The 22,653-nt window shown below is 38.9% G+C and overlaps 2 protein-coding genes across 7 annotated transcripts in view; one reads left to right on the top strand and one right to left on the bottom strand.

The window, feature by feature from the left end:
• Positions 1 to 6,144, top strand: part of osbpl6 (oxysterol binding protein-like 6) — a 47,362-nt gene extending 41,218 nt beyond the window's left edge. For 5 of the 6 annotated variants that reach the window (XM_026143719.1, XM_026143722.1, XM_026143720.1 and 2 more), the window contains 5 exons: positions 356 to 500; positions 746 to 890; positions 994 to 1,120; positions 1,296 to 1,418; positions 3,371 to 6,144. In XM_026143719.1, coding sequence (XP_025999504.1) covers positions 356 to 500; positions 746 to 890; positions 994 to 1,120; positions 1,296 to 1,418; positions 3,371 to 3,482 — 652 coding nt within the window. In that variant the 3' untranslated portion in view covers positions 3,483 to 6,144. Of the gene's footprint in view, positions 1 to 355; positions 501 to 745; positions 891 to 993; positions 1,121 to 1,295; positions 1,423 to 3,370 lie in introns of those variants that run through there. The other variant, XM_026143723.1, reaches the window with a different exon arrangement.
• Positions 6,145 to 7,838: 1,694 nt separating this feature from the next.
• prkra (protein kinase, interferon-inducible double stranded RNA dependent activator) lies at positions 7,839 to 21,788 on the bottom strand. The gene is made up of 8 exons (XM_026143724.1): positions 21,557 to 21,788; positions 19,060 to 19,235; positions 18,484 to 18,565; positions 16,837 to 16,915; positions 16,621 to 16,738; positions 16,444 to 16,538; positions 16,184 to 16,346; positions 7,839 to 8,694 (listed from the first exon to the last, which is right to left on the bottom strand). The coding sequence occupies exons 1-8, from the start codon at positions 21,592 to 21,594 to the stop codon at positions 8,543 to 8,545; spliced, it is 903 nt and encodes a 300-aa protein (XP_025999509.1). The 5' UTR covers positions 21,595 to 21,788; the 3' UTR covers positions 7,839 to 8,542.
• Between the last annotated feature and the right edge of the window lie 865 nt (positions 21,789 to 22,653).

The following is a 22,653-nucleotide window of genomic DNA, read 5'->3' as shown; positions in this document are numbered from 1 at the left end:
CTTGTGTTAAATCAACAGAAATTAACAACAAAAACTTTATTAGTTCTGTCAAAGCTGTTAAAAACACCTAAGAGCCCCAGAAAAATCCAGCATCCTCAGAGTTAATCATTTAAGCTCCCCTTGCTCTAAAGCCAGATTTGTTTTGATTGGCTTGACTGGATTTATCACAAGAATCTACTGTATGGATCAACCCACAAATAATAACCTCTTTGGGGTATGATTAAAGTGACAACCTCACAGAAGTCGAAAAGCACTGAGGTTACACAGAAAATGAACATAGCTGTATCACCTACTTTAATAATCTAGCCTTTTTACACCTGCAGTACCTGAAGCTGTTTTTATTGTGGCTTTCTAGGTTTGGTGATCAATACGAATGGAATAAAGTTACCACCTGTGTACACAACATCCTCAGTGGACGGCGGTGGATTGAACACTACGGGGAGATTACCATCAGAAACATAAAGAGCAGTGCTTGCCTCTGCAAACTTACCTTTGTCAAGGTGAAAAATAATTGAGATGATTTGGGTAGCTTCTTGCTTCTTTGTTGTCTTCTCCTCAACCAGTTGTATGGCAATGGCTGCCTCTTCCTGAATGAGAAGTCTCTTCCTGTTAAAAGGGAGTTCTTCCTCCTCACAATTTTCCAGATGTTTATAATGAACCGTTTGGGGTTTCCCTCTAATGCTCTAGGCTGGTTTAGTTTTATATATAACTTGAAAAAGCTAACAGTGAAGTTTATGTTTTTTAGGGAAACTACTGGAGTTCAAATGTGAATGAAGTTCAAGGATTTGTGATGGATCAGGAAGGAAAAGTGATCCACAGGCTTTTTGGAAAATGGCACGAGGGTGTTTATTGTGGTGTCCCACCTTCTGCTAAATGCATCTGGAGGCCAGGTAAGAATCAGTTCTCGCTTCACTCTCACAGCGGGACTTCACTCAGGACTAGCTGTACAAAGCTTTAAAGCTAAAAGGGGACTTTGTTGGCTTTCCTCCCCAGGCTCCATGCCCACAGACTATGAGCTTTACTACGGCTTCACCAGGTTTGCCATTGAACTAAATGAGCTTTGTCCTGAGTTAAAAGATGCCTTGCCGCGGACGGATGCCAGATTCAGACCTGATCAAAGGTACAACATCACATCTGCACCTGGCACTACGAGCTGCTAACGCTGCATATTTTTGCAGCAACTGAGTAAAAAAAGTGTGACTGATTTCTTCCGGTCTGGCTGCAATTTCATTGAAGTCAGTCTGCTGGTAGTAGTTTTTCTCCTCATGTTTACAAATTCTCATCCTTTCATTTAGGTATCTGGAAGAAGGTAACTTGGAAATGGCGTCATCAGAGAAGCAGCGTATTGAGGACATGCAGAGGGTCAGGAGGAAGTGGAACGATGAGAACAACATCAAACACGAGCCACGCTTCTTTAAGTAAGGATGCACAAAGCAGCAGCCAGATGTGCATTATTCACCTTGTAGAATGCGTCGCTTTGTTTTTTTATTTCGTTTCATGTTCGGTTTTGTCTTTCATTGGCTTTGATTGGCTCCATTCAGACAGCCTACTACACACATCTCAGTGTTGAAATGAGGAAAATATCTGGACTGATTAAGTACATTAGAATGAAAAAGATCTCATATTTTGGAAGAATACGGGTAAAAAGAGAAGAAGCTGCTATGAAGCTGATTTGATTGGGGAGCTCTTGCTCACTAGCAAGACCTTGTCTTATTCTCCTGAGGTAGCTGATCAAAACATTAAGCCAGACACATCACCCTATTAGGCAGTAATTGCTGACATCAGAAGTGGAGAGAAGCCGTGTTACACAAGATGAGAAAGAACCGGAGTGTAGATAACCACGTAGTTATGGGCAGTCTACAAGTACTAGTCTTTGTCTGTGTTGTGTTGTAATCACATGGCATTGTGTTGCCATGCGATTACATGTGAGAACATTTTGTAACCAAGTGCAATAGAACAATCAAATGTTGTACAGAAGCATTCATTTGCTCCTCTATTGCAATAATTTGATCAATATTTGTAAGAGAGGATGTGACTGCGGCTGTGTCAGCATTTTTCCCATTTTTAGGATGTTTAGCAGCTCAACGTTTGCATGGAAAACTCAACATTAACATTATTCACATTTTTTGCAAATAATCAAATGAAGCACAATTTGGTGTCTGTAGGGAGATTTATAGATGAACATGAAAATCTGGGTTAAAATGCATTGTTTTAAAAAATTATGTATGTTTATTATTATGTATTGTCATTCTTATTTTAACTGGCATTGTGTTATAAAATGGGTTGTACAACTACAAAAATGTGAACAGTCTATAAATCTCCCGGTGAACAGATACACTTCCTCAGAGATTTTCGTCCATATTGATATGATAGTTCCAATTTCACTGCATCCCAAAGGTGCTTTGTTGGAATGAGGTCTGGTGGCTGTGGAGCCCATTTACAGTGAACTCACTGTTGAGTTCAGAAAACCAGTTTGAGATGATTTGAGCTTTGTGACATGGTGTGTTATCCTGCTGCAAGCAACCATCAAAAGATGGGTACACTGTGGTCATAAAGGGATGGACATGATAAGCAACAATACTCAGGTAGGTTGTAGTTTTTACATGATGTTCAGCTCGTTCTAAGGGGACAATATTACACCACCAGCCTGAACTACTGATGCAAGGCAGGATAGATCCATGCTTTCATGTGGTTTATGGCAGATTTTGACCCTGCTATCTGAATGTCACAGCAGAAATCGAGACAAATTACATTTTCAGTGTTCTGATTGTACAGATGTATACTTTTGGTGAGCTCTTAGCTGACAGCTGTGGTACCTTCTGTGGTCTTCTTAACATGAACAATACAAAAACATGGATCCATCTTCCCTTGTATCAGCATTTCAGGCTGGTGGTGGTGTAATGGTGTGTTTGACCCTTTGATACCAACTCAGTATTGTTTAAAGACTACCTGATATTGTTGCTTAGCATGTGTATAACTTTATATCCACAGTGTACTCATCTTCTGACTGGTTTTTCTGAACTTGACAATGAGTTCACTGACCTCAAATAGCCACAGTCACCACATCTCAATCCAGAAGAGCACCTTTAGGATGTGGTGGAAATTGTTAGGTGGAGATTGTCAACATGGATGTTGCAACTGTGCAATGCTGTCGTGTCAATATGAACCAAAATCTTGAGGAATGTTTTCAGCACCGTGTTGAATCTGTGCTATGAAGACTTCAGACATTTCTGAACTCAAAGGAGGATCCAACCCAGTATTAGAGGGTGGTGTATCTAATAAAGTGTCTGCTGAGTGTATGTAGGGAATAGTGTATTTCTCCCCATTGCCTTTAGGTTTACAACTTCCACTTTTGTCTTTGTCCTTCCAGGAAAGTGGTTGATGCCAATCACAGGGAGAGATGGGTCTCCAACAACATGTACTGGGAGCTCCGCAAAAACCCCGGCTTCATTAACATGGAATCTACAGTGACTCTATGGTAGCACATGGATCTGTGTTTCCATCATCACAGACGAGGAGGCTGTTACCTACGCACAATAAGGTGTTAAGAGAAACGCGACGATGATGAAACATCTTTGTGCATGGATACGAATGACTGCTGAGCTGAGGGAAGGCCCGACGCCCAGCGACCCTGTGGAGGGTCACCCATCCATGGAAACATACCCTAGGATCACCTTCATTGTGCTTGTCGAAGCTGGGTCTCACCGCGCCTATGTAGATGTTTCCTCAGCTCTGTTGACTTCCCAGTATGTCCTTGCCTTAAAAAGACACCTGTACAAGTCACACGATTAGGCGCCTTTAAGTTGAAGCCATTTAATTTCCAACAGCAGTTTGGGTAGACTAGTCTATGAAGTAGACATTTTGATTACCTACAGATTACCTATGATAACATTGCATGTGTAGAGAGCAGCTTTCACTGGTACAAAGCCGTATTTACTATATCATCAGTTATTGTAGAAAAAAAAATAGGTATTTTTATAAAAAATATCTCGGACTCAGAATTTAGTGAAAGAGAATTATGTGAATTGGCAGATTTTATTTATTTTTGCCTTTTAATACTGTCGACTCTGTCGGATGGCAGCACTCTCTCCCGGGAAACAACTCATTTGAAATTAATGTCGACCGCTGTGGAGGAAGTACGGGGCTCTACAAACGCCGTTTTAATGAGTAACTGAGCTGAACATGTGCTGGGAGGTGAGGTGTGATTTAAACGCGAGGCGTTTCGGCCCTGTGGACTGTCAACACTGATCTGTCGTGACACAGTGCAAACGGAAGGACGATCTTCACCTCAGCAGCCCCAGTGTCTAATAATAACCATTCTTACACAAAACCAACTCGTGTGAATCACACAGTTACATAAATGCATACATAACTCTCTCCACTCTGTTCCCGAATGTGAGAGTTTCATTCAAATAATGGGCGCTAACACGTCCGAGTCACGAGTATAAGAAAAGATTTGTACAGGTTGCAGCGTTCTCTCAGATCCTTGGGATTTTTGTAGTACTTCATTTATTAACGAAACGTGAATAGCAGAGTCACATATTTCCATAAAACAGCTGCAGCTTGAAGATGTAATTATTTTGAATTAATAAATGAGTAATTTTCCATCAGAGTCTTGTTACAGTTTACAAAAAACCCAAAGAGATTTTTTTTTAAATCATCTTTATTCTGATTAACAACCAAAAAGAATCATTTACAAAGATATAGAGCAAAAAAAGTACTAACTGTATTCATTTATAAATCTGTTACCAGCAGATATTTGGTATTTTTCTTGATATATTACTCAAACCATCTATAATTTATCTTATCATTAATTGATTAAGGAATGATTTAATCTCGCCGTGACTCAATCACCAAACCGCATGCAGTCGTAGTTCATTATGAAACACCAGAGACACCTACAGGTCGTCCTGTAAAAATGAAAGAAGCCAGATTTTCAGATGGATACTGTAAAAACATTAAAACGTCTCAATGTGTCTGATTCCCCAGAGAATTTACTGCTATGCTGTGGGCTTCTTCAAAGCACCAGGTTGAAGTTTAGCTTTAAAATCTTGCCTAGTCTCCTCTTTTTTTGTTTTACAGCTAAAGAAAAAAATAAAAGGGGGCGCCTTTAAAATCAACCCGAACACACGCGAATAGTTCTTAAAGCTGAATCTCTTTGTTCACTGCTGCAGGGCGAGGAGGGGAAAGGTGAATATAAATATGTAGAGCGAAAACTGTTTAAGGCAAATCCATCATGTGTGCACTGATCACACCGTAGATTAACAAACCAAAAAGTTAGAACTGCTTTGCATCCATGTAGTTTAAAAGATAAAAAACAACAAGATACGCGTGGATATAGTTTTATTTTTCCCTGATCACGAACTTAATGCTACAACTCAGCAGCGTCGGTTTCACTTGCTGTGCCTTAATGCATTTATCAATGCCTCACAAACACACAACAGATGAGAATACCCGAGCCAAGAAGAAGGTATGCCATTCACAAGTCAAACGCCGCACATTCTCCATAGTCCGCCTGCCTACAGATGATTAAGTACACTGAGCATTTAGCCGAGGACGGAATACATTAAGGGAAATTTCTTTGACATTAGAGGAGTAGAAAAGTTTTAACTGTATAACGCTTGCAGTGTCTAAAAGTGTTCTGCACTGCTCTGCTACCCCAACATGTAACTGATTCATTTTTGGTGATCACAATAAATGCAGCACATTTAGGGGGGGGAGGGAAAAAAAGTGGGGGCACTACTGCAGCAGCTGATTTCTTTTCCCTCCTACATCAGTAGCTGTGGAGGTAGGGCCAGTGCTTTGTGTAGTGTTTGGTATCACAGAGTCAGAATGTAGTGGAGAAAAAAAAGAGAGAAAATCCTCCAGCTTTCTTCATCCATTTTCTACCTGCATGTCTAGAGCTTGCCAATGAATGTTGCAGATGCCTTATAAAAAAAGGTTTATGGTTTCTGAATTGGACACTTTTTTTTTTTGTCGACTGACATGTATCATGAAGCACTATGTCAGCTCAGTTTGGATCAAATCTATTTCCTGATGGGTACCTTCTAAAGTGCAATTTTAACAAAGTACATATCTTTCCATGAACACTGTACACTGCTGCTACATAGTGCTTGTTCTAATAAAACTGCAAAACTCAAGGGATGAAGTTCTGTGGTTTGTGTTTTTTAAAAAGGTAAGTGTTCTTGTACTCTGATATTTATGTTTCATTTTCATAAGCTGTCCAATGGTCCGATTCTGGCTCCCGGGCCTTATGTTTGACACCCCTGGTTTTCTTTAATAACAGAAATTGGAGCTCCCACAGCACACCTTGGTAAGCATAGAAACACATATGACGCAGTAGTGATATCCACTATTTTTTAAGGCTAGTACCTATGTTTTAAGTTGCTGGGGAAAAAAACACAAACACACAAGCAACAGAGAACCCAATGACAAGGACTTCTTTGCTAGGTGCTCCTGTTAATCTGCACAGCAACACAAATATCAAATCATCCAATCACACAGCAGTGACTTAGTACATTTAGACATATAGACATGATCAAGTTGACCTGCTGAGGTTCAACCAGAGCAACAGAATGGCGAGGAAGGGTGATTTAAGTGACTTTGAATATGTATGACAGGCTGGTCTGGCAACTTCAGAAAGTGCTGATCTATTGGGATTTACCCAAACGACAGAGAATGGTTTGAAAGGTGAAAATGTCCAGTGACTGCCTTGTTGCCAGACGAGAGTGACCAGATTACTTCAAGCTGACAGGAAAGCAACAGTAACTTAAATAACAACAGCCAATGTATGCAGGGGAGCATCTCTGAACACATAACACATCAAAGGCTGCATCAGCAGAAGACCACACCTTGTAGGACTCCTGACAGGATCCTCACATCAATTCACATGTGTTACCAGAGTTCAATGATGGAAGATTAAAAAAACTGCCACTTGGTCTGATGAGTTTCAATTTCTGGTGCAACATTCAGATAGTAGGGTCAGAATTTCACAGAAATAACACAGATACATGGCTTCATTTTATCTTGTATCACAGGTTCAGGGTAGTGGTGGTGTAATGATGTGCGAGATACTTTCTTGGCACACTTTGGACGCCTTAGTACCAGCTGAGCATTTTTAAAATGCCACAGCCTGCCTGAGTATTTTTGCCAACCACGTGCATCCCTGTATGACCCATAATGCACCCATCTTCTAATGGTTGCTTCCAGCAGGATGTGTCATGACAATTATTTTACTGTATTTACAGTAGACGACAATCTAATAGAGCATCTTTGGGAGGTGGTCCAACAGAAGATTCCCATCCTGGACGTGTGTCCAACAAATCTGCAGGGCCTGTGAGATGCTGTCATGTAACTATAAAACAAAATCTGTGAGGCACCTTGTTGAATCTATGAAATGAAAAATTAGGATGTTCCAACCCAGTACCAGGAAGGTGTACCTAATAAAGTGTCTGTTGAATGCATATGGATAATAGTGTTGTTTTACTCATTGCTTTCAGGTTTAACTTTCACTGTTGTCATTTTTCTTCTATGAAAGCAGCTGATGCCAGTCACAGGGAGAGATGGGTCTCTGTACCTAATAGAGTGGCCAGTGAGTGCAAATATCACTCTTTAGAGTAAAAAAACCAAATTCAAATAAATAAATTACTGTATTTGACTTTTCTTTGGGCCACTTTTTTGTTATAAAACAACACAAATTAAGTAGAAAGCACCCATGAATTCACTCTGATGTAATTAGCTTTGTACCAATACTTAACAACGGGCTGGCTGATGAATAAATGGCTGTCCAGCGGTCATCTCCCACGGGACGCATTTCAATCAATAACACAACAGCCGGCTCCTGAAGGCGCCACAGCAATTTATTCTCTCAGTAGGCTCTATTGCACGGCCATTAACACACGCCAACACTCATTAACATTTATTTAATGTTATTTCATTTATTTACTGGATCTGAACACTTGTTGTTGCTGCCATTTTTCTCTACCAACAGTAAGTTCATACAGCAGAGAACACCAGTCAGTAAATCTATTAAATATAGAGCAGGTTTTACTTCTATAGCTATACAGAGGCACACTGCAACAGACCAGCAATCATCTTTTCTATTCCGAGTCAAACTGATAAAGAGCGATGGATGAGTGGAAGTAGGACAAAATAAATACTAATAAGAAATCTTTCTGTCCATATGTCACACTAGACAAAATGTATGGAAAAACTAGACATTCAAACCACTGACTGCACTCACACTGTGTGTAAAAAGATACAAAGAAAATCGTTTGTAATATTCTTCCACTTTTCATCACATACTTTGGGACATTTAAAATAAAAACATAAAAACAACCACACTTCCGCTCGATTCTTTTACAGTTTGCTCGCGAGTATAAATAGAGGTGAAAAATAAAGCTGATGCTTTTTCGGGTTACTGCGCAGTTGAGTCTACTTTGCCATGTGCATGATTACAAAAATATACCCGGGCAATCGCAGACTGGGCATCAGCTGATGTATGTGACACTGTGGGTGCAGCGACTGCTGGCGGCGCCGTTGTTTATTTGATGGAGGCCTTGATGTACTGTAGTGCGCTGTGGGCTGCGTCGTTGTGGGCGTTGCTACAGGAAATGCCTGTGCCGTGGCACACGGTGACAGGGGTGGTGGACAGCTCTGCCAGGCACTGATACTGCCCGTTCACTGTGAGCTCATCTGCAAAACAGTTGAATAGTTAACATCTTGCAACACATATTTTACAGCCACAAGCTGTGGATAATGGTTTCCATTATACTACAGAATTGAATTTAACTCTTCCCCCCCTTGGACTCCTACTGGGAGTAACCCTTGTTTCTCTTTTTCTGAACGTAGAAACTCAACTTGAGCACTAAAAGTATTACAACAGGCCTGGTTCACCCATTCACACACATTTATACAAGCACTTTTTCCACGTCTTAGTGCTTTCTAACATATACATGCCAACAAATGCATTGGAGAGCAACCTGGGCTTCAGTACCTTGCTAAAGCATACTTTGGCATGCAGGCTGGATCGAACTACCAACCTTCAGATTAGTAGATGACCTGTATTACGACTCTACAGGCATTTTACCAGGTAAGTTCCATCACAATTAGCAATCTTGGTAGACACAGAGGATGTGTGCACAATTTTTGGCCTTTTGTTTACTTTCTTGTTCTCTATGCTCCTATTTCCTCTTCTCTTTCCCCCTCACCCCCCAACCTGTCATGACAGATAGCAGCCACTCCCTGAGCATGCTTCTGCAGGACGTCTCTTCCTGTTAATAGGGAGTTCTTCCGCAGCACTGTCGCCAAATGTTTGCTCACAGGAGACTGATAATTCATTCATTACTGTTTGAAAATACAACCCAGTGTAAGGTTCATGTATTAAATTATATAATGATAATAATAATTAATGATAATATTCATCATGATTATTGTTGTTATTATTTTAAAATTCATTGTTTTACTAAAAAAAACAAAAAACATAGTAAAACACTTAAAAAAAAAAAAAGATGCCAAATTACAATTATTTAATCGCAGTTGTGAACGGGTAAATGTGTTTTAGCAAAAATTTAAAATTAAAACAAATCATTTTACGAGGACTTAAATGTCCTTTGTTCCCCTTTTGTTAAAACAGAGAAAAATGCACCACAGACAAATACTGAAGAAGGAAATGGTTGCCTTATATTTACATTGTCTACAAACTCAAAAACCAAATTTCTCTTAAAAATTTAGATTTGCAAATGTGAACAAATCAACTTGTCAGAGATATTCATCTCCACTTGAAAAAAAACAACCCCACAAAACAAGAAAACTGCAGCAAACACCACAATAATAAACAGCATGTCCAAATTAATAAGTCTTCTAATCAGATATTGATGCTTCTTTACTATGTGACGCAAAAATAGGAGACAGATGCTTTTTTTTAACTAGTTAAGCACCCAAATAAAAAAATCAAATGTTTCTATGTTTGAGTCACAGTAACTTTGACATAGTAACATCTGCAGTAATATTCACGTCTCTAATGACATCTCACAAGCGTTCGCTTTATTTTGATACAAAGACTGTTTACACAGTTTCTAATTGCAGAGAAATACATTTATTTTGGTCATTTCATTGTCGAGCAGAAAGCTCACCCTTCTTGTTATACCCTTTAGATGAACAGAGAGTTTTTTTAATTAACTACATATTCTTTAAATAATGTTCCCTTTTATAAAAAGTAGGATAATTATTAAAAAAAATTATTATAGCTCTGTTACATAGGAAAAAACTGTCTTTTTTCTGTTGTCTCTTGTTAAACATTAGGGACGTTTGTGGCAATAAATTTCTTAATCAACTAAACAGGTCACTTAAGAAATATTAAGTTAGATTTGAAAACGGTTTAAAAAAAAACATATCCCCCATTCCACATTCCAAAATGTCATGTGACAATCTGATTGGCTTAGGAGTGATGATGTCACAAGGATGTCACAAGGATCCTTTGAAGTTTTTCTATAAATAGGGGTGAGAAACAGCAATTTTCAGTTCGTTTCTTCGCAGCCTTTGTGTTTGCAGCCTTCAAACGTTCACTACAGAAAAATTTGGAAACCTCTCAGAGTCATCGGATACAAACGCCAACATGTATCCAAGATTACGGCAACCAAGACAAAAAGATTTCGCCGCCTCTCCTTCCACGCGTGGCCGGCCAATTTCTCCAAATGGCCTCTTATCCATCCAAAGGGCATTACAGGAGAGTAGGAATGAAAACAACCATCTCCAGAACAAAATTCGACAAATTGAAGAAGAAAAACGTCACCTGGAGAAGAAGTGCTTACAGATGGAAGCACAAAACAAACACCTGGAAGAAACACTACAGCGCCAGCCCGACATCAACATTATTAATGAGGGCTGGGGGATCAAGTTTGCTCAAGCCAGAGAGCAGATTGTATCCCTCATCAAAGAAAACAAGAAAAAGAGCGCTGAAGTTAAAGAAATGTCCGAGCAGCTTCAAGGCAGGAAAGCGACGATTGATAAAATGGAGTGGGATCTGCAATACATGGACCAAATGAATCACCTGCTCCAAAGAAAGCTTGATGAAGCTGAAGAAAAAAATAAAGAAGTCCTCCAACAGAAGGAACAACAGGACACAAAGCAAAAAGACCTGCAGCGCGAGCTCCAAGGCATGCAGGAAAAGTACAGAATGGTGAAGGCAGAGTTGGAACAAACATTGGTCCAAAATAAAGACCTCCTTCAAGAGAAAGAGCAACAGAAAGAAAGACTGCCAGAAGAAAAGTGCATTATCAAGGACTTTGAGAGTAAAAATCAAAAGTTGCAAGGATTCTGTGATGAACTGAAGGTCAAAACAAGTGAGCTGGAGGGAGAAAAGGAAACACTAGAAAAACGATGCTCACAGATGCAGAAAAGGATCGATCAAATGGCCAAAAACAACTCAGAGCTCATTAAGGGGATATTGTTGGAATTCAACAACTTGAAGCGGGAAAACACAGAAATGCAGGCGCAAAAGCAAAAGCAAGACAAAATGCATGAAGACCTGCAGTGTACGCTCCGCGATATCCAGAAAAGAAATGAGCAGCTAGAAGGCCTGCACAAAGAAGATCAAGTGAGAAATGCAGACCTGCAGAAGGCAAAGCTGACACAGGAGGCAACATCCAAAGACCTCAAAGAAAAGCTTGAAGAAACACAAGCAACATTAGAACAGGTGGAACAAACATGCAAGAAACTAGAGAGGCAAAACACAGAAACCATCGATGAGTTGAGAACCCTCATCCTGGACAAAAAGGCGCTCGTGGAAAAGTCCATGAAAAAGAAGAAAAGATTCTTCAGCTTTTTCCGGTAGAGGGACAATACTGCTTCTTCAACTGATGTAGCCTCGTCTTGCTCCACCTCTGTTCACCCCCCCAACCAGTCCCGGCAGTTGACTGCCCCCTCCTGAGCCTGGTTCTGCCGGAGGTTTCTGCCCGTTTAAAGGCAGTTTTTCCTCCCCACTGTCGCCTAGTGCTTGCTCAGAGGGGATTGTTGGGGTTTTCTCTCCTCTACCTTGTTTCTTTATTTACTTGTTAACTTTTTGCTCTTACTTCATTTAACCTTGTTTCGTTATTTACTTGTTAACTTTTTGCTCTTACTTCATTTAACCTTGTTTCGTTATTTACTTGTTAACTTTTTGCTCTTACTTCATTTAACCTTGTTTCGTTATTTACTTGTTAACTTTTTGCTCTTACCTCATTTAACCTTGTTTCGTTATTTACTTGTTAACTTTTTGAACTTACTTCGTTTTACCTTGTTTCGTTATTTACTTGTTAACTTTTTAAACTTACTTCGTTTTACCTTGTTTCGTTATTTACTTGCTTGTTTAACTTTTTTTTCAACTTATCTAACAAAATAAAACAGTTGAATTTATCCTTTGAGTATTGTTCATCTAATCTTTACAGAGTTTTTCCAAAACACTTTCAAACATTCAGATCTGTCTTTCATTTTCTTCTTGAAACCTCATGAACGGTGAACTAAAAACTCTGGAACATGGTTTGAAACACTGAAATTGTTTCAGCTGAAACTGGCAAAGTCATACGTGCGTGTGTGAGTGTCACAGGTGATATGGTGTCACTAGTCCGGTCATCATGTTTAGCCTCATTCACTCCAGAATTATTTAGGCCAAATCTTTAAAACAGTGTCACTGCACACACATTTCAATCACACAAATGCAGGATTAATTCTTTGCAGTATCTTCTCTGATTTATTATGAGAATGTCACGCCTGATCATTTGTGCCCACAACATCAAAAATGGGGGCAAAAGGGAGGAGACCACGTTTAATCGATTATAACACGAGGTCAGAAATATAAGTGCTGACATGAGTAGTGTCCACAGAAACCTCTGAATCTCAGCTAAAAACTCATGCAAACCATGTCTACAAACACCAAACAAAGCAAAGATACCAGACAGTTAAAAGAGCAGTTACTGCACCATGAATCTGTGGACAGGTAATATCCATATTTTGATTTATGATTTTCTGGAGTTAAATGTGAACCGAAGCATATTTTCAAACGTGTTATATGCTATAAAATACTTTTAAAAATTAGGTGAGGGAAATAAAAAACCATTTTTTCTATGTTTGAGTCACAGTAACTTTGACATAGTAACATCTGCAGTAATATTTACAGCTCTGATGACATCTCACCAGTGTTAGCTTTATTTTGACACCAAGACTGTTTACACAGTTTGTAATTGCAGAGAAATACATTTATTTTGGTCATTTCCTTTTCAAGCAGAAAGCTCACCCTTCTTGTTATACCCTTTAGATGAATACAGAGTTTTTAATTAAATACATTTCTTTAAATAATGTTCCCTTTTAGAAAAAGTAGGATAATTAAAAAAACCAAAACATTTATTATAGCTCTGTCACGTAGAAAAAAACCTGTCCTTTTTCTGTGGTCTGTTATATAACATTAGGGGTGTTCGTGGCAATTAACTTTTTAATCGACTAAGCGGGTCAAGTAAGAAACACTTAAATATTAAGTTACATTTGAAAAGTGTTTAAAAAAAAACATATCCCCATTCCACATTCCAAAATGTCATGTGACAATCTGATTGGCTTAGGAGTGATGATGTCACAAGGATGTCACAAGGATGTCACAAGGATCCTTTGAAGTTTTTCTATAAATAGGGGTGAGAAACAGCAATTTTCAGTTCGTTTCTTCGCAGCCTTTGTGTTTGCAGCCTTCAAACGTTCACTACAGAAAAATTTGGAAACCTCTCAGAGTCATCGGATACAAACGCCAACATGTATCCAAGATTACGGCAACCAAGACAAAAAGATTTCGCCGCCTCTCCTTCCACGCGTGGCCGGCCAATTTCTCCAAATGGCCTCTTATCCATCCAAAGGGCATTACAGGAGAGTAGGAATGAAAACAACCATCTCCAGAACAAAATTCGACAAATTGAAGAAGAAAAACGTCACCTGGAGAAGAAGTGCTTACAGATGGAAGCACAAAACAAACACCTGGAAGAAACACTACAGCGCCAGCCCGACATCAACATTATTAATGAGGGCTGGGGGATCAAGTTTGCTCAAGCCAGAGAGCAGATTGTATCCCTCATCAAAGAAAACAAGAAAAAGAGCGCTGAAGTTAAAGAAATGTCCGAGCAGCTTCAAGGCAGGAAAGCGACGATTGATAAAATGGAGTGGGATCTGCAATACATGGACCAAATGAATCACCTGCTCCAAAGAAAGCTTGATGAAGCTGAAGAAAAAATAAAGAAGTCCTCCAACAGAAGGAACAACAGGACACAAAGCAAAAAGACCTGCAGCGCGAGCTCCAAGGCATGCAGGAAAAGTACAGAATGGTGAAGGCAGAGTTGGAACAAACATTGGTCCAAAATAAAGACCTCCTTCAAGAGAAAGAGCAACAGAAAGAAAGACTGCCAGAAGAAAAGTGCATTATCAAGGACTTTGAGAGTAAAAATCAAAAGTTGCAAGGATTCTGTGATGAACTGAAGGTCAAAACAAGTGAGCTGGAGGGAGAAAAGGAAACACTAGAAAAACGATGCTCACACATGCAGAAAAAGATTGATCACATGGCCAAAAACAACTCAGAGCTCATTAAGGGGATATTGTTGGAATTCAACAACTTGAAGCGGGAAAACACAGAAATGCAGGCCCAAAAGCAAAAACAAGACAAAACGCATGAGGACCTGCAGTGTACGCTCCGCGATATCCAGAAAAGAAATGAGCAGCTAGAAGGCCTGCACAAAGAAGATCAAGTGAGAAATGCAGACCTGCAGAAGGCAAAGCTGACACAGGAGGCAAAATCCAAAGACCTCAAAGAAAAGCTTGAAGAAACACAAGCAACATTAGAACAGGTGGAACAAACATGCAAGAAACTTGAGAGGCAAAACACAGAAACCATCGAGGAGTTGAGAACCCTCATCCTGGACAAAAAGGCGCTCGTGGAAAAGTCCATGAAAAAGAAGAAAAGATTCTTCAGCTTTTTCCGGTAGAGGGACAATACTGCTTCTTCAACTGATGTAGCCTCGTCTTGCTCCACCTCTGTTCACCCCCCAACCAGTCCCGGCAGTTGACTGCCCCCTCCTGAGCCTGGTTCTGCCGGAGGTTTCTGCCCGTTTAAAGGCAGTTTTTCCTCCCCACTGTCGCCTAGTGCTTGCTCAGAGGGGATTGTTGGGGTTTTCTCACCTCTACCTTGTTTCGTTATTTACTTGTTAACTTTTTGCTCTTACTTCATTTAACCTTGTTTCGTTTACTTGTTAACTTTTTGCTCTTACTTCATTTAACCTTGTTTCGTTATTTACTTGTTAACTTTTTGAACTTACCTCATTTAACCTTGTTTCGTTATTTACTTGTTAACTTTTTGAACTTACTTCGTTTTACCTTGTTTCGTTATTTACTTGTTAACTTTTTGCTCTTACCTCATTTAACCTTGTTTCGTTATTTACTTGTTAACTTTTTGAACTTACTTCGTTTTACCTTGTTTCGTTATTTACTTGCTTGTTTAACTTTTTTTTCAACTTATCTAACAAAATAAAACAGTTGAATTTATCCTTTGAGTATTGTTCATCTATTCTTTACAGAGTTTTTCCAAAACACTTTCAAACATTCAGATCTGTCTTTCATTTTCTTCTTGAAACCTCATGAACGGTGAACTAAAAACTCTGGAACATGGTTCTAAACACTGAAATTGTTTCAGCTGAAACTGGCAAAGTCATACGTGCGTGTGTGAGTGTCACAGGTGATATGGTGTCACTAGTCCGGTCATCATGTTTAGCCTCATTCACTCCAGAATTATTTAGGCCAAATCTTTAAAACAGTGTCACTGCACACACATTTCAATCACACAAATGCAGGATTAATTATTTGCAGTATTTTATCTGATTTATTATGAGAATGTCATGCCTGATCATTGAACCCACAACATCAAAAATGGGGGCAAAAGGGAGGAGATCACGTTTAATCGATTATAACACGAGGTCAGAAATAATAGATGACCCAGTTTTATTATTTTAAAAAGGGATGAAAGTTGAGTATTTAATCAAGACGTTAAATGCGTTCTATGATTAGGGCGACGGGAGTTTTTCTTTGAATCTGATGTGAGTGAGGGAAGCTGGGAACCACATAATCTGAGTGGAAGGCACCAGTATTGCTAACAGAAAAATACAAATGCAGTTTGTTTTCTTACCAATATCAAAGTATGTGACCTCAAAGCCTTGTTCATTGGAAAGGTCCAACATCATCTGAATGTAGTCTGTGTTGGGAATGCTCAGCGGGTTTCTCCTCAGTAAAGATATCTTCTCTGCCATCGAGTTCCTTAAGTTTTCAAATCGCACACTTGGTTTAGGACCCTGAAAAGTAAAAACATCACAACACAAAAGAAATTGCCTGAAATGTTGAAGTTGCCTGTAGACGTCACACAAATGAGCCAAGAAAGATCCGACATACCCATGTGATTTCAGAACAGCCTGATAGACTCTGAAGCTTTGCCACAATTTTCTCTGCAGCCACTTTTTTTGCAGCTTTTTTTGAATTTCCTACACCTGTCGAGAAAAAAAGATAGAAAATTAGGACAAACGAGCAAAATCTTAGAAATTTTTCTTTGAACGTGAAAAATAATCGCACCCTTCTCTGACAAGGACTCCAATCGACAAATAACCGTGAACTCTCTCTTATGTGGTGGACCAGCCTCTGTTAAAACTGTGTATTCAGGAAGATGCCATCCTCTTTGTAATGCTAACTCCTAATGTGAACGATAAGAAAAGATCATGAGGGAAACACAGTTCATTTCATACATATGGAAGAAATGTTCTTGCATAAACACAGCCATGGCTGGCACACCTGGAGTAACCCCACAGAGTTAGGATGATTGTTTGTCTCTGCTGCCACACCATTACTGTCAGACGTCCCAGGAACATTCCTGCTTGGAATTAAAGAGAAATCACAAGAGTGTCATAGTATTTAGTAGGCGCTACAAGTTACAAGCACAAGATTTAATCTAAGATTTCTCAGGCTGACTTCCCTCCTGCAGCATAAATACAGAGCTGTGCTAAAAGTCTTGAGTTAACCCTCATTTTTCTAGGAAAATAGTAAATTGGTACAACAAATGTACAACCAGGCATTGACATACAAAACGTACAAGGCAATAACAGAGTTCACATCATTCTAAGAAGCTTGACAGTCAATATTTGGTATGATCACCTTTAACGCATCTTTCTCCAGCACAGCCTAAACTCTTGTCAAGCTTTCTTGTTATTTCTATAAGTAGTCTTCAGGAATAGTAAAAGATTTCTGACAGATACTCAGAGCTCTTCTTTGAGTGTTGCTGCCAGATGTATTATTGTAATTGCTAAAATAATAAAGTGGTTGCCAAACCGATGCCCATTCAGATGGTACTGCTGGGTGGATCAAAATCTGATAGTTGACAAGATCCCCAACACCACTGGCTGAAATGCAGCTCCAAGCCATGACAGAATCCCCACTGTATCTTTCTGATGGCTGTAGACACTCACCATGCCTCTGTCGTGGCCTTCTCTATACATAGTGATGACAATTTAAACCAAATATTGTTCATATGTTTGTTTGTTTTTTCCAACCTTAAGTTTCCTCAAATTTTATAAGGACACACTGCACACCAATCTGAGATACTCGAAGTTTTTAGCTAATAGGTTTTTTGGAATCATCCAAAATTGGTCCTTTGCTATGTTATCTGTTAAGTGTAGCCACAAAAATGGTTTATTTTTTGAGTTATGTAGCTTTTTATTGCTTGAATGATTGATAGGTCAGTGTTAGGTGGCTTAAAAAACAAGAATCTTCTGAAAGTGATGATGACATACAAGGACTGAACTGAGTGAAAGAGCAGCCAATGTTTAAAAAAACAAATAACTCTGAATGACCTTCAGAAAGACTGAGGAACTATTGCTTAAAACCATCTTAAAGAATTCAGGAAAGTCTGACTCCTTGATAGTAATCTATACACAAGGAGTGTATAGTCATGGCTTTTCCACAACACTATAACCAATCCTTTGACAGATGTCACTATAACATCATAACCAGCATTATTTCTATAATTCCAATTACTGTTTTGACTTCAGTGTTTAAACAAATGAAAATAGTAAAAGATTCCTGTCATATTCTTAAACATTTGTGTTTTATGCTATAACAGCCAGTGTGAAGTCTATAAAATGTCCAAAATGATTCAAAATGCAGACAGATTGAGTTGTTAAAGTTCCACAACACTGGCATGGTTTTGACTGAAACTAATTTGGGATGCAATTCATTTTTTTCATTGCTCATTAATCTAATTATAGCCTTGACGATTTACCCAGAAAATGAACATAAATTATCGTAGCTTTGCTGTTGCCAACTTTATTTGGCAGCACAAAGTCCGCTTGCTATTCAAAGAGGTAAATATTCATTATTTGCGAACCTCTGAGGAGTACAACTTTTATTTCCAACCAGTAATTTAAATGATTACACTCTACTTACATGACTCCAGCATCTATGTTCATAGCTTTTAGAGCAGCCTCTGCAGCCTGGTGTTTAGCAGCCTTTTTACTCGGCCCTTGACCTGAAAAAAAAGACCAATCAGTTGCCTGTGTTATACAATATCAAAACAGCAATAATAATAAACCTAACTGAAAGCCACAGTATCCTAATCAAATGTAAAGTGTGAGAGGCTAGTGGGAAGAACAAAAAGACTTCAACTTTGAAGCCTTTTTCCCCTAAAGCATAGGCTTGGTGACAGATGTTAAATACAGACACTAAGTCATTTCTCATCACCTCAACATGAAGAGCATTCCAACTGCTTCTCACCCTTTTTCTCTGGACCTGCACTTTTCTATGCCTGAAGTGTGATATCTTTGTTAAAAAACAAGGGATATAGAGGGTAAATTTAAACACTTTGCTTCAGCAACAGAAGAGAAATTCAACAAAGTGACAAAGAACATATTGCAGCCTGAGGCACTCGCTCTGAATTACCACGGTGCAATTTTCAATTCAAATAAAAGCCCTCATTCGGTGACAGCCAGCTATCAGCACAGCAGGGGTGACAGCGTAGCCTACCTATGCCGCTTACGTCACCGACTGTCACGCTGAAGACAAAGCTGGGCTGGTGAGCCTCTCCTTCAGCCCTCTCCATCACGTACACAGGAAGGTTTCCGCTTTTCGTGCCATATTCATGCAGGATCTGTATCGGTGTTTTCCCCGAGTTGCTTTTCTGTGATTCGTTTGTATCCAAGCTGCACGTAGTCAACACAAGGACAGACAAATTATGAGCTATGACTGTAATAACTGACTCATTAAATTTGAATGACAGAATAACAAATGACAACAGGATGACTGATTGTGCACTTAAACTGCTTATAAAATAAAGGAAAAAGTGAAAACGTCCATGTTTTCCCAGTTTTATCAGCCCTAGTACCAAAAATGTAATTATATCTAATTTTTGTCTTAAAACAAACAACAAAAGGCTGTCAATACAAAATTGTTAATGAACAGAATTTTAGAGGCCAGAATAAGTCAACTTTCTACCAGTTTGCCTTGAAAATTTCTCTAAATAATGAACTAAATGATTAATCAATGAAATAACAGTTTAATCAAAGAACTTTTTGCAATTTCTTCACTGTTCCATAACCATGGCAGCGACACAGATCATCTGAGACATTATCGACTGACAAGAACAGGAACTCCTTTATACTGTCTTAGTTTGTAAATGACTGGTTCTTATGTAGCGCTTTTCTACTCTGTCCGAGCACTCAAAAAGCACTCAAAGCGCTTTATACAGCTAATTCATTCAACCAATCACCCATTCACACAAGAACTTCTAAGCTTAAGTGCTAAGTATCTAACATACATACACATTCACACTCCGATGGATGCATCAGAGAGCAACATGAGGTTAGTATCTTGTCCAAGGATATTTGGCATGCAGCCTGGGATCGACCACCGACCTTCTGGTTAGTGGCTGATCCGCTCTGCCACCTGAGCTACAGCCACCCCAGAAAATGTACAGGAAAAGTATTTAACAGTGAGGATGGTAAATTAAATGGAGCAGTTCCTTTCTGAGTAATGCAGTCTAGTGAGTCTATTAAAGTTTTAATTGCATCTATTATGTCTCAGACTACACTATTGTAATTCCTGTGACATGCCACTTCATTTTCCATATTAGAGCCCGACTGATATATCAGCCGGTATTAGCTATTTGCATACAGTGTATCAGAAAATAGCCATTTATTGGCTTTTACAAACAGCTAATAAATGAAAATTTTAATTAATAAATAAAAGAGTAAAGAACAGACAGTAGAAACATCTTTCAACTATAGTATGAGTGTTGATGTTACAGAGTTTTGCAGCTTTCACCTTCACTTTGTTGTGTTGGCAACACAAAAACCCCAAATACAACAAACAGTGGAACCAAGCAGTCTTGAAGAGCAAAAACAAGTAATCCATGACTTGATGCAGCAAAAAAACTTTCTATTAAAAGTGAATTGTCATATTATCCTAGTAAGAACAATAAATAACAAATAAATACCAACACTTAACAAATGTTAGAGAAATCTGTTCATGTCTTGAGTCTGAAAGAAAAAAAACCCAATTATGTTGTCCAGTATATTGTTGTTGACTTTTTTTTAAATCACCAAATATTGGCATCCTATATCAGTCAAGCTCAATCGGAGAAGACTCATAGAGGTAGTGAAAGAGGACGTACAGATGGTTGCTGTGGCAGGTGGCAGGAGATGAGCTGTGGAGACCCTTTAAGGGAGCAGCTAAAAGAAGATGATGATGATTCTGACACGCATTGCTAAAAATTACAATTAAAATTAAATTGAATTAAATTAAATTAAAAGCTCTCTTTTTCTCTGCTTGCACACACTATGTACAGCAGAGGTTTCCCCAATGTGCCACATAAATTACCAAAGCAGCTTTTCAGACTATATACATTTAAAACTGTGAGTGTCAGTCTCTTTGTTTGTAGACTGTAAGGAGGGTATTGGGCCTATGGAGATTCACATCATGGGCGTGCAGCCAACAAACCGGCAGCAACTGACTGTGCGATGCTGTCATGTCAGTATGGAGCAACAATCTCATTCACCACCTTGTTGAATGAGGGAGCACTGAAGGCAAAAGGTATCAGTCATCATCTCTACCATCAGCATCATCGCCCCACGTTTTTAACCCTGGAAGTTGTACCTCCACCACCATCTTTGTTATGACTGAATTCCCATTGATTACAGCTCTAGGATATTTGGCTACCACCTCTTTCTCTCTGATGATGATGTCTCCTTTTCATACAGAGCGGATAGCTGTGGTGAATCAGTGCAGACATTTTTTTTATTATTTAACGCCATTTATTTAAAAGATTAGTGAAAGAAGCAACACGTAAATACAACTTAAGACCAAATACTTGGCACGACTTCAGCTGTAGCTTCTAGCTAATATACCATAATATGCACTTTAATTTAACTACATTATTATTTGACACAAACTAGATATGCAAGCGGTTTGGTTGACTGTGCACCGTTACCTCGAATCACATAACTACTATCAATAAAACACTGACCTCGCATCCTCGCTTTTCACTGCTGGTGATTGAGACATGTTTGCAGCTCACGGTTCCTCACAGGTCTGATTACAGACTCTGTTCCGGCCAAAACAACTTTTAAACACGACGATGAGATATTTTTCTGGACATCTAGCAATGATTCTGTGATGGACATTAAGTGGCCTGTCAACGCTAGCAACTCCTCACTGTACTTTCGCCGGGGAAACAATCGCCAGTTTAACATTATATCAACATCCGGATCAACGCGGGTCAAACGCACGTCAGAATGTGTGAGCTAAAGCGTTTACTGCCACCTACCGGTGAGTCCTACCTATTCAACTGGACGGGACAGTGTCCCCGTAAAACATGTTTTAGATCATTTTTTTAAATAAAAAAAAATCTAGATTAAATTGTAAAACAAAAAAAACCGTTGTATCTTTAAATTTACAGTTACTATTTCTACTACTGCTACTACTACATAATAATAATAATAATAATGATAATAATAACAATAATATAATAATAGCTGGCATTGACAAAAAGAACACAAAGAACAGCAAGGCTTGTTTAAACAGCAATAAATAAATAAATCAAAACAACAGGAAACTAGGTATCATAGATTGAGAATCTAAATGATAACATTTTCTGCTGGTTAAAGCCTGGCTATAGAGTAGAGGTGGTTATGGTCTGTCCCCACAGTAAGAGTATGATGCAATTAAATCTAATGAAGTTGCAATGGTAGCACTGTAATTTCCCAGATGCTGTTTTTTTGTTTTAGTTTTTCATTTGATGTTTATTTTATTGTTCGTTGATATTGTTCTGCATGAAAAAAGCCAGTTCAAAAGAACAATCCTGCTTTCCATGTGGGTACTCCAGAAGGCTGTTTGAGCAGTGTTTAGTAGATGAATCCTTAAATTACATTTACTCGGGTAAATAACAAGTGGTTTGGGTGGATAAGGAAATGCATTCCAGACAACCTCATCCCATTCGTGAAACATGGTGGTGATGCTGTCATTGTTTGGGTCTGTTTTTCTGCATACGGGCCAGGACAGCTCACCATCACTGAAAGAGCAATGAATTACATGCTACGCCTCCGAATTCTAAAGGAAAATGTT

This window comes from Astatotilapia calliptera, chromosome 16 (genome assembly GCF_900246225.1).
Source record: "Astatotilapia calliptera chromosome 16, fAstCal1.2, whole genome shotgun sequence".
Lineage (NCBI taxonomy): Eukaryota > Metazoa > Chordata > Actinopteri > Cichliformes > Cichlidae > Astatotilapia > Astatotilapia calliptera.
The sequence above is the reverse complement of the archived record's forward strand: the minus strand, read 5'-3'. Positions and strand labels throughout refer to the sequence as shown.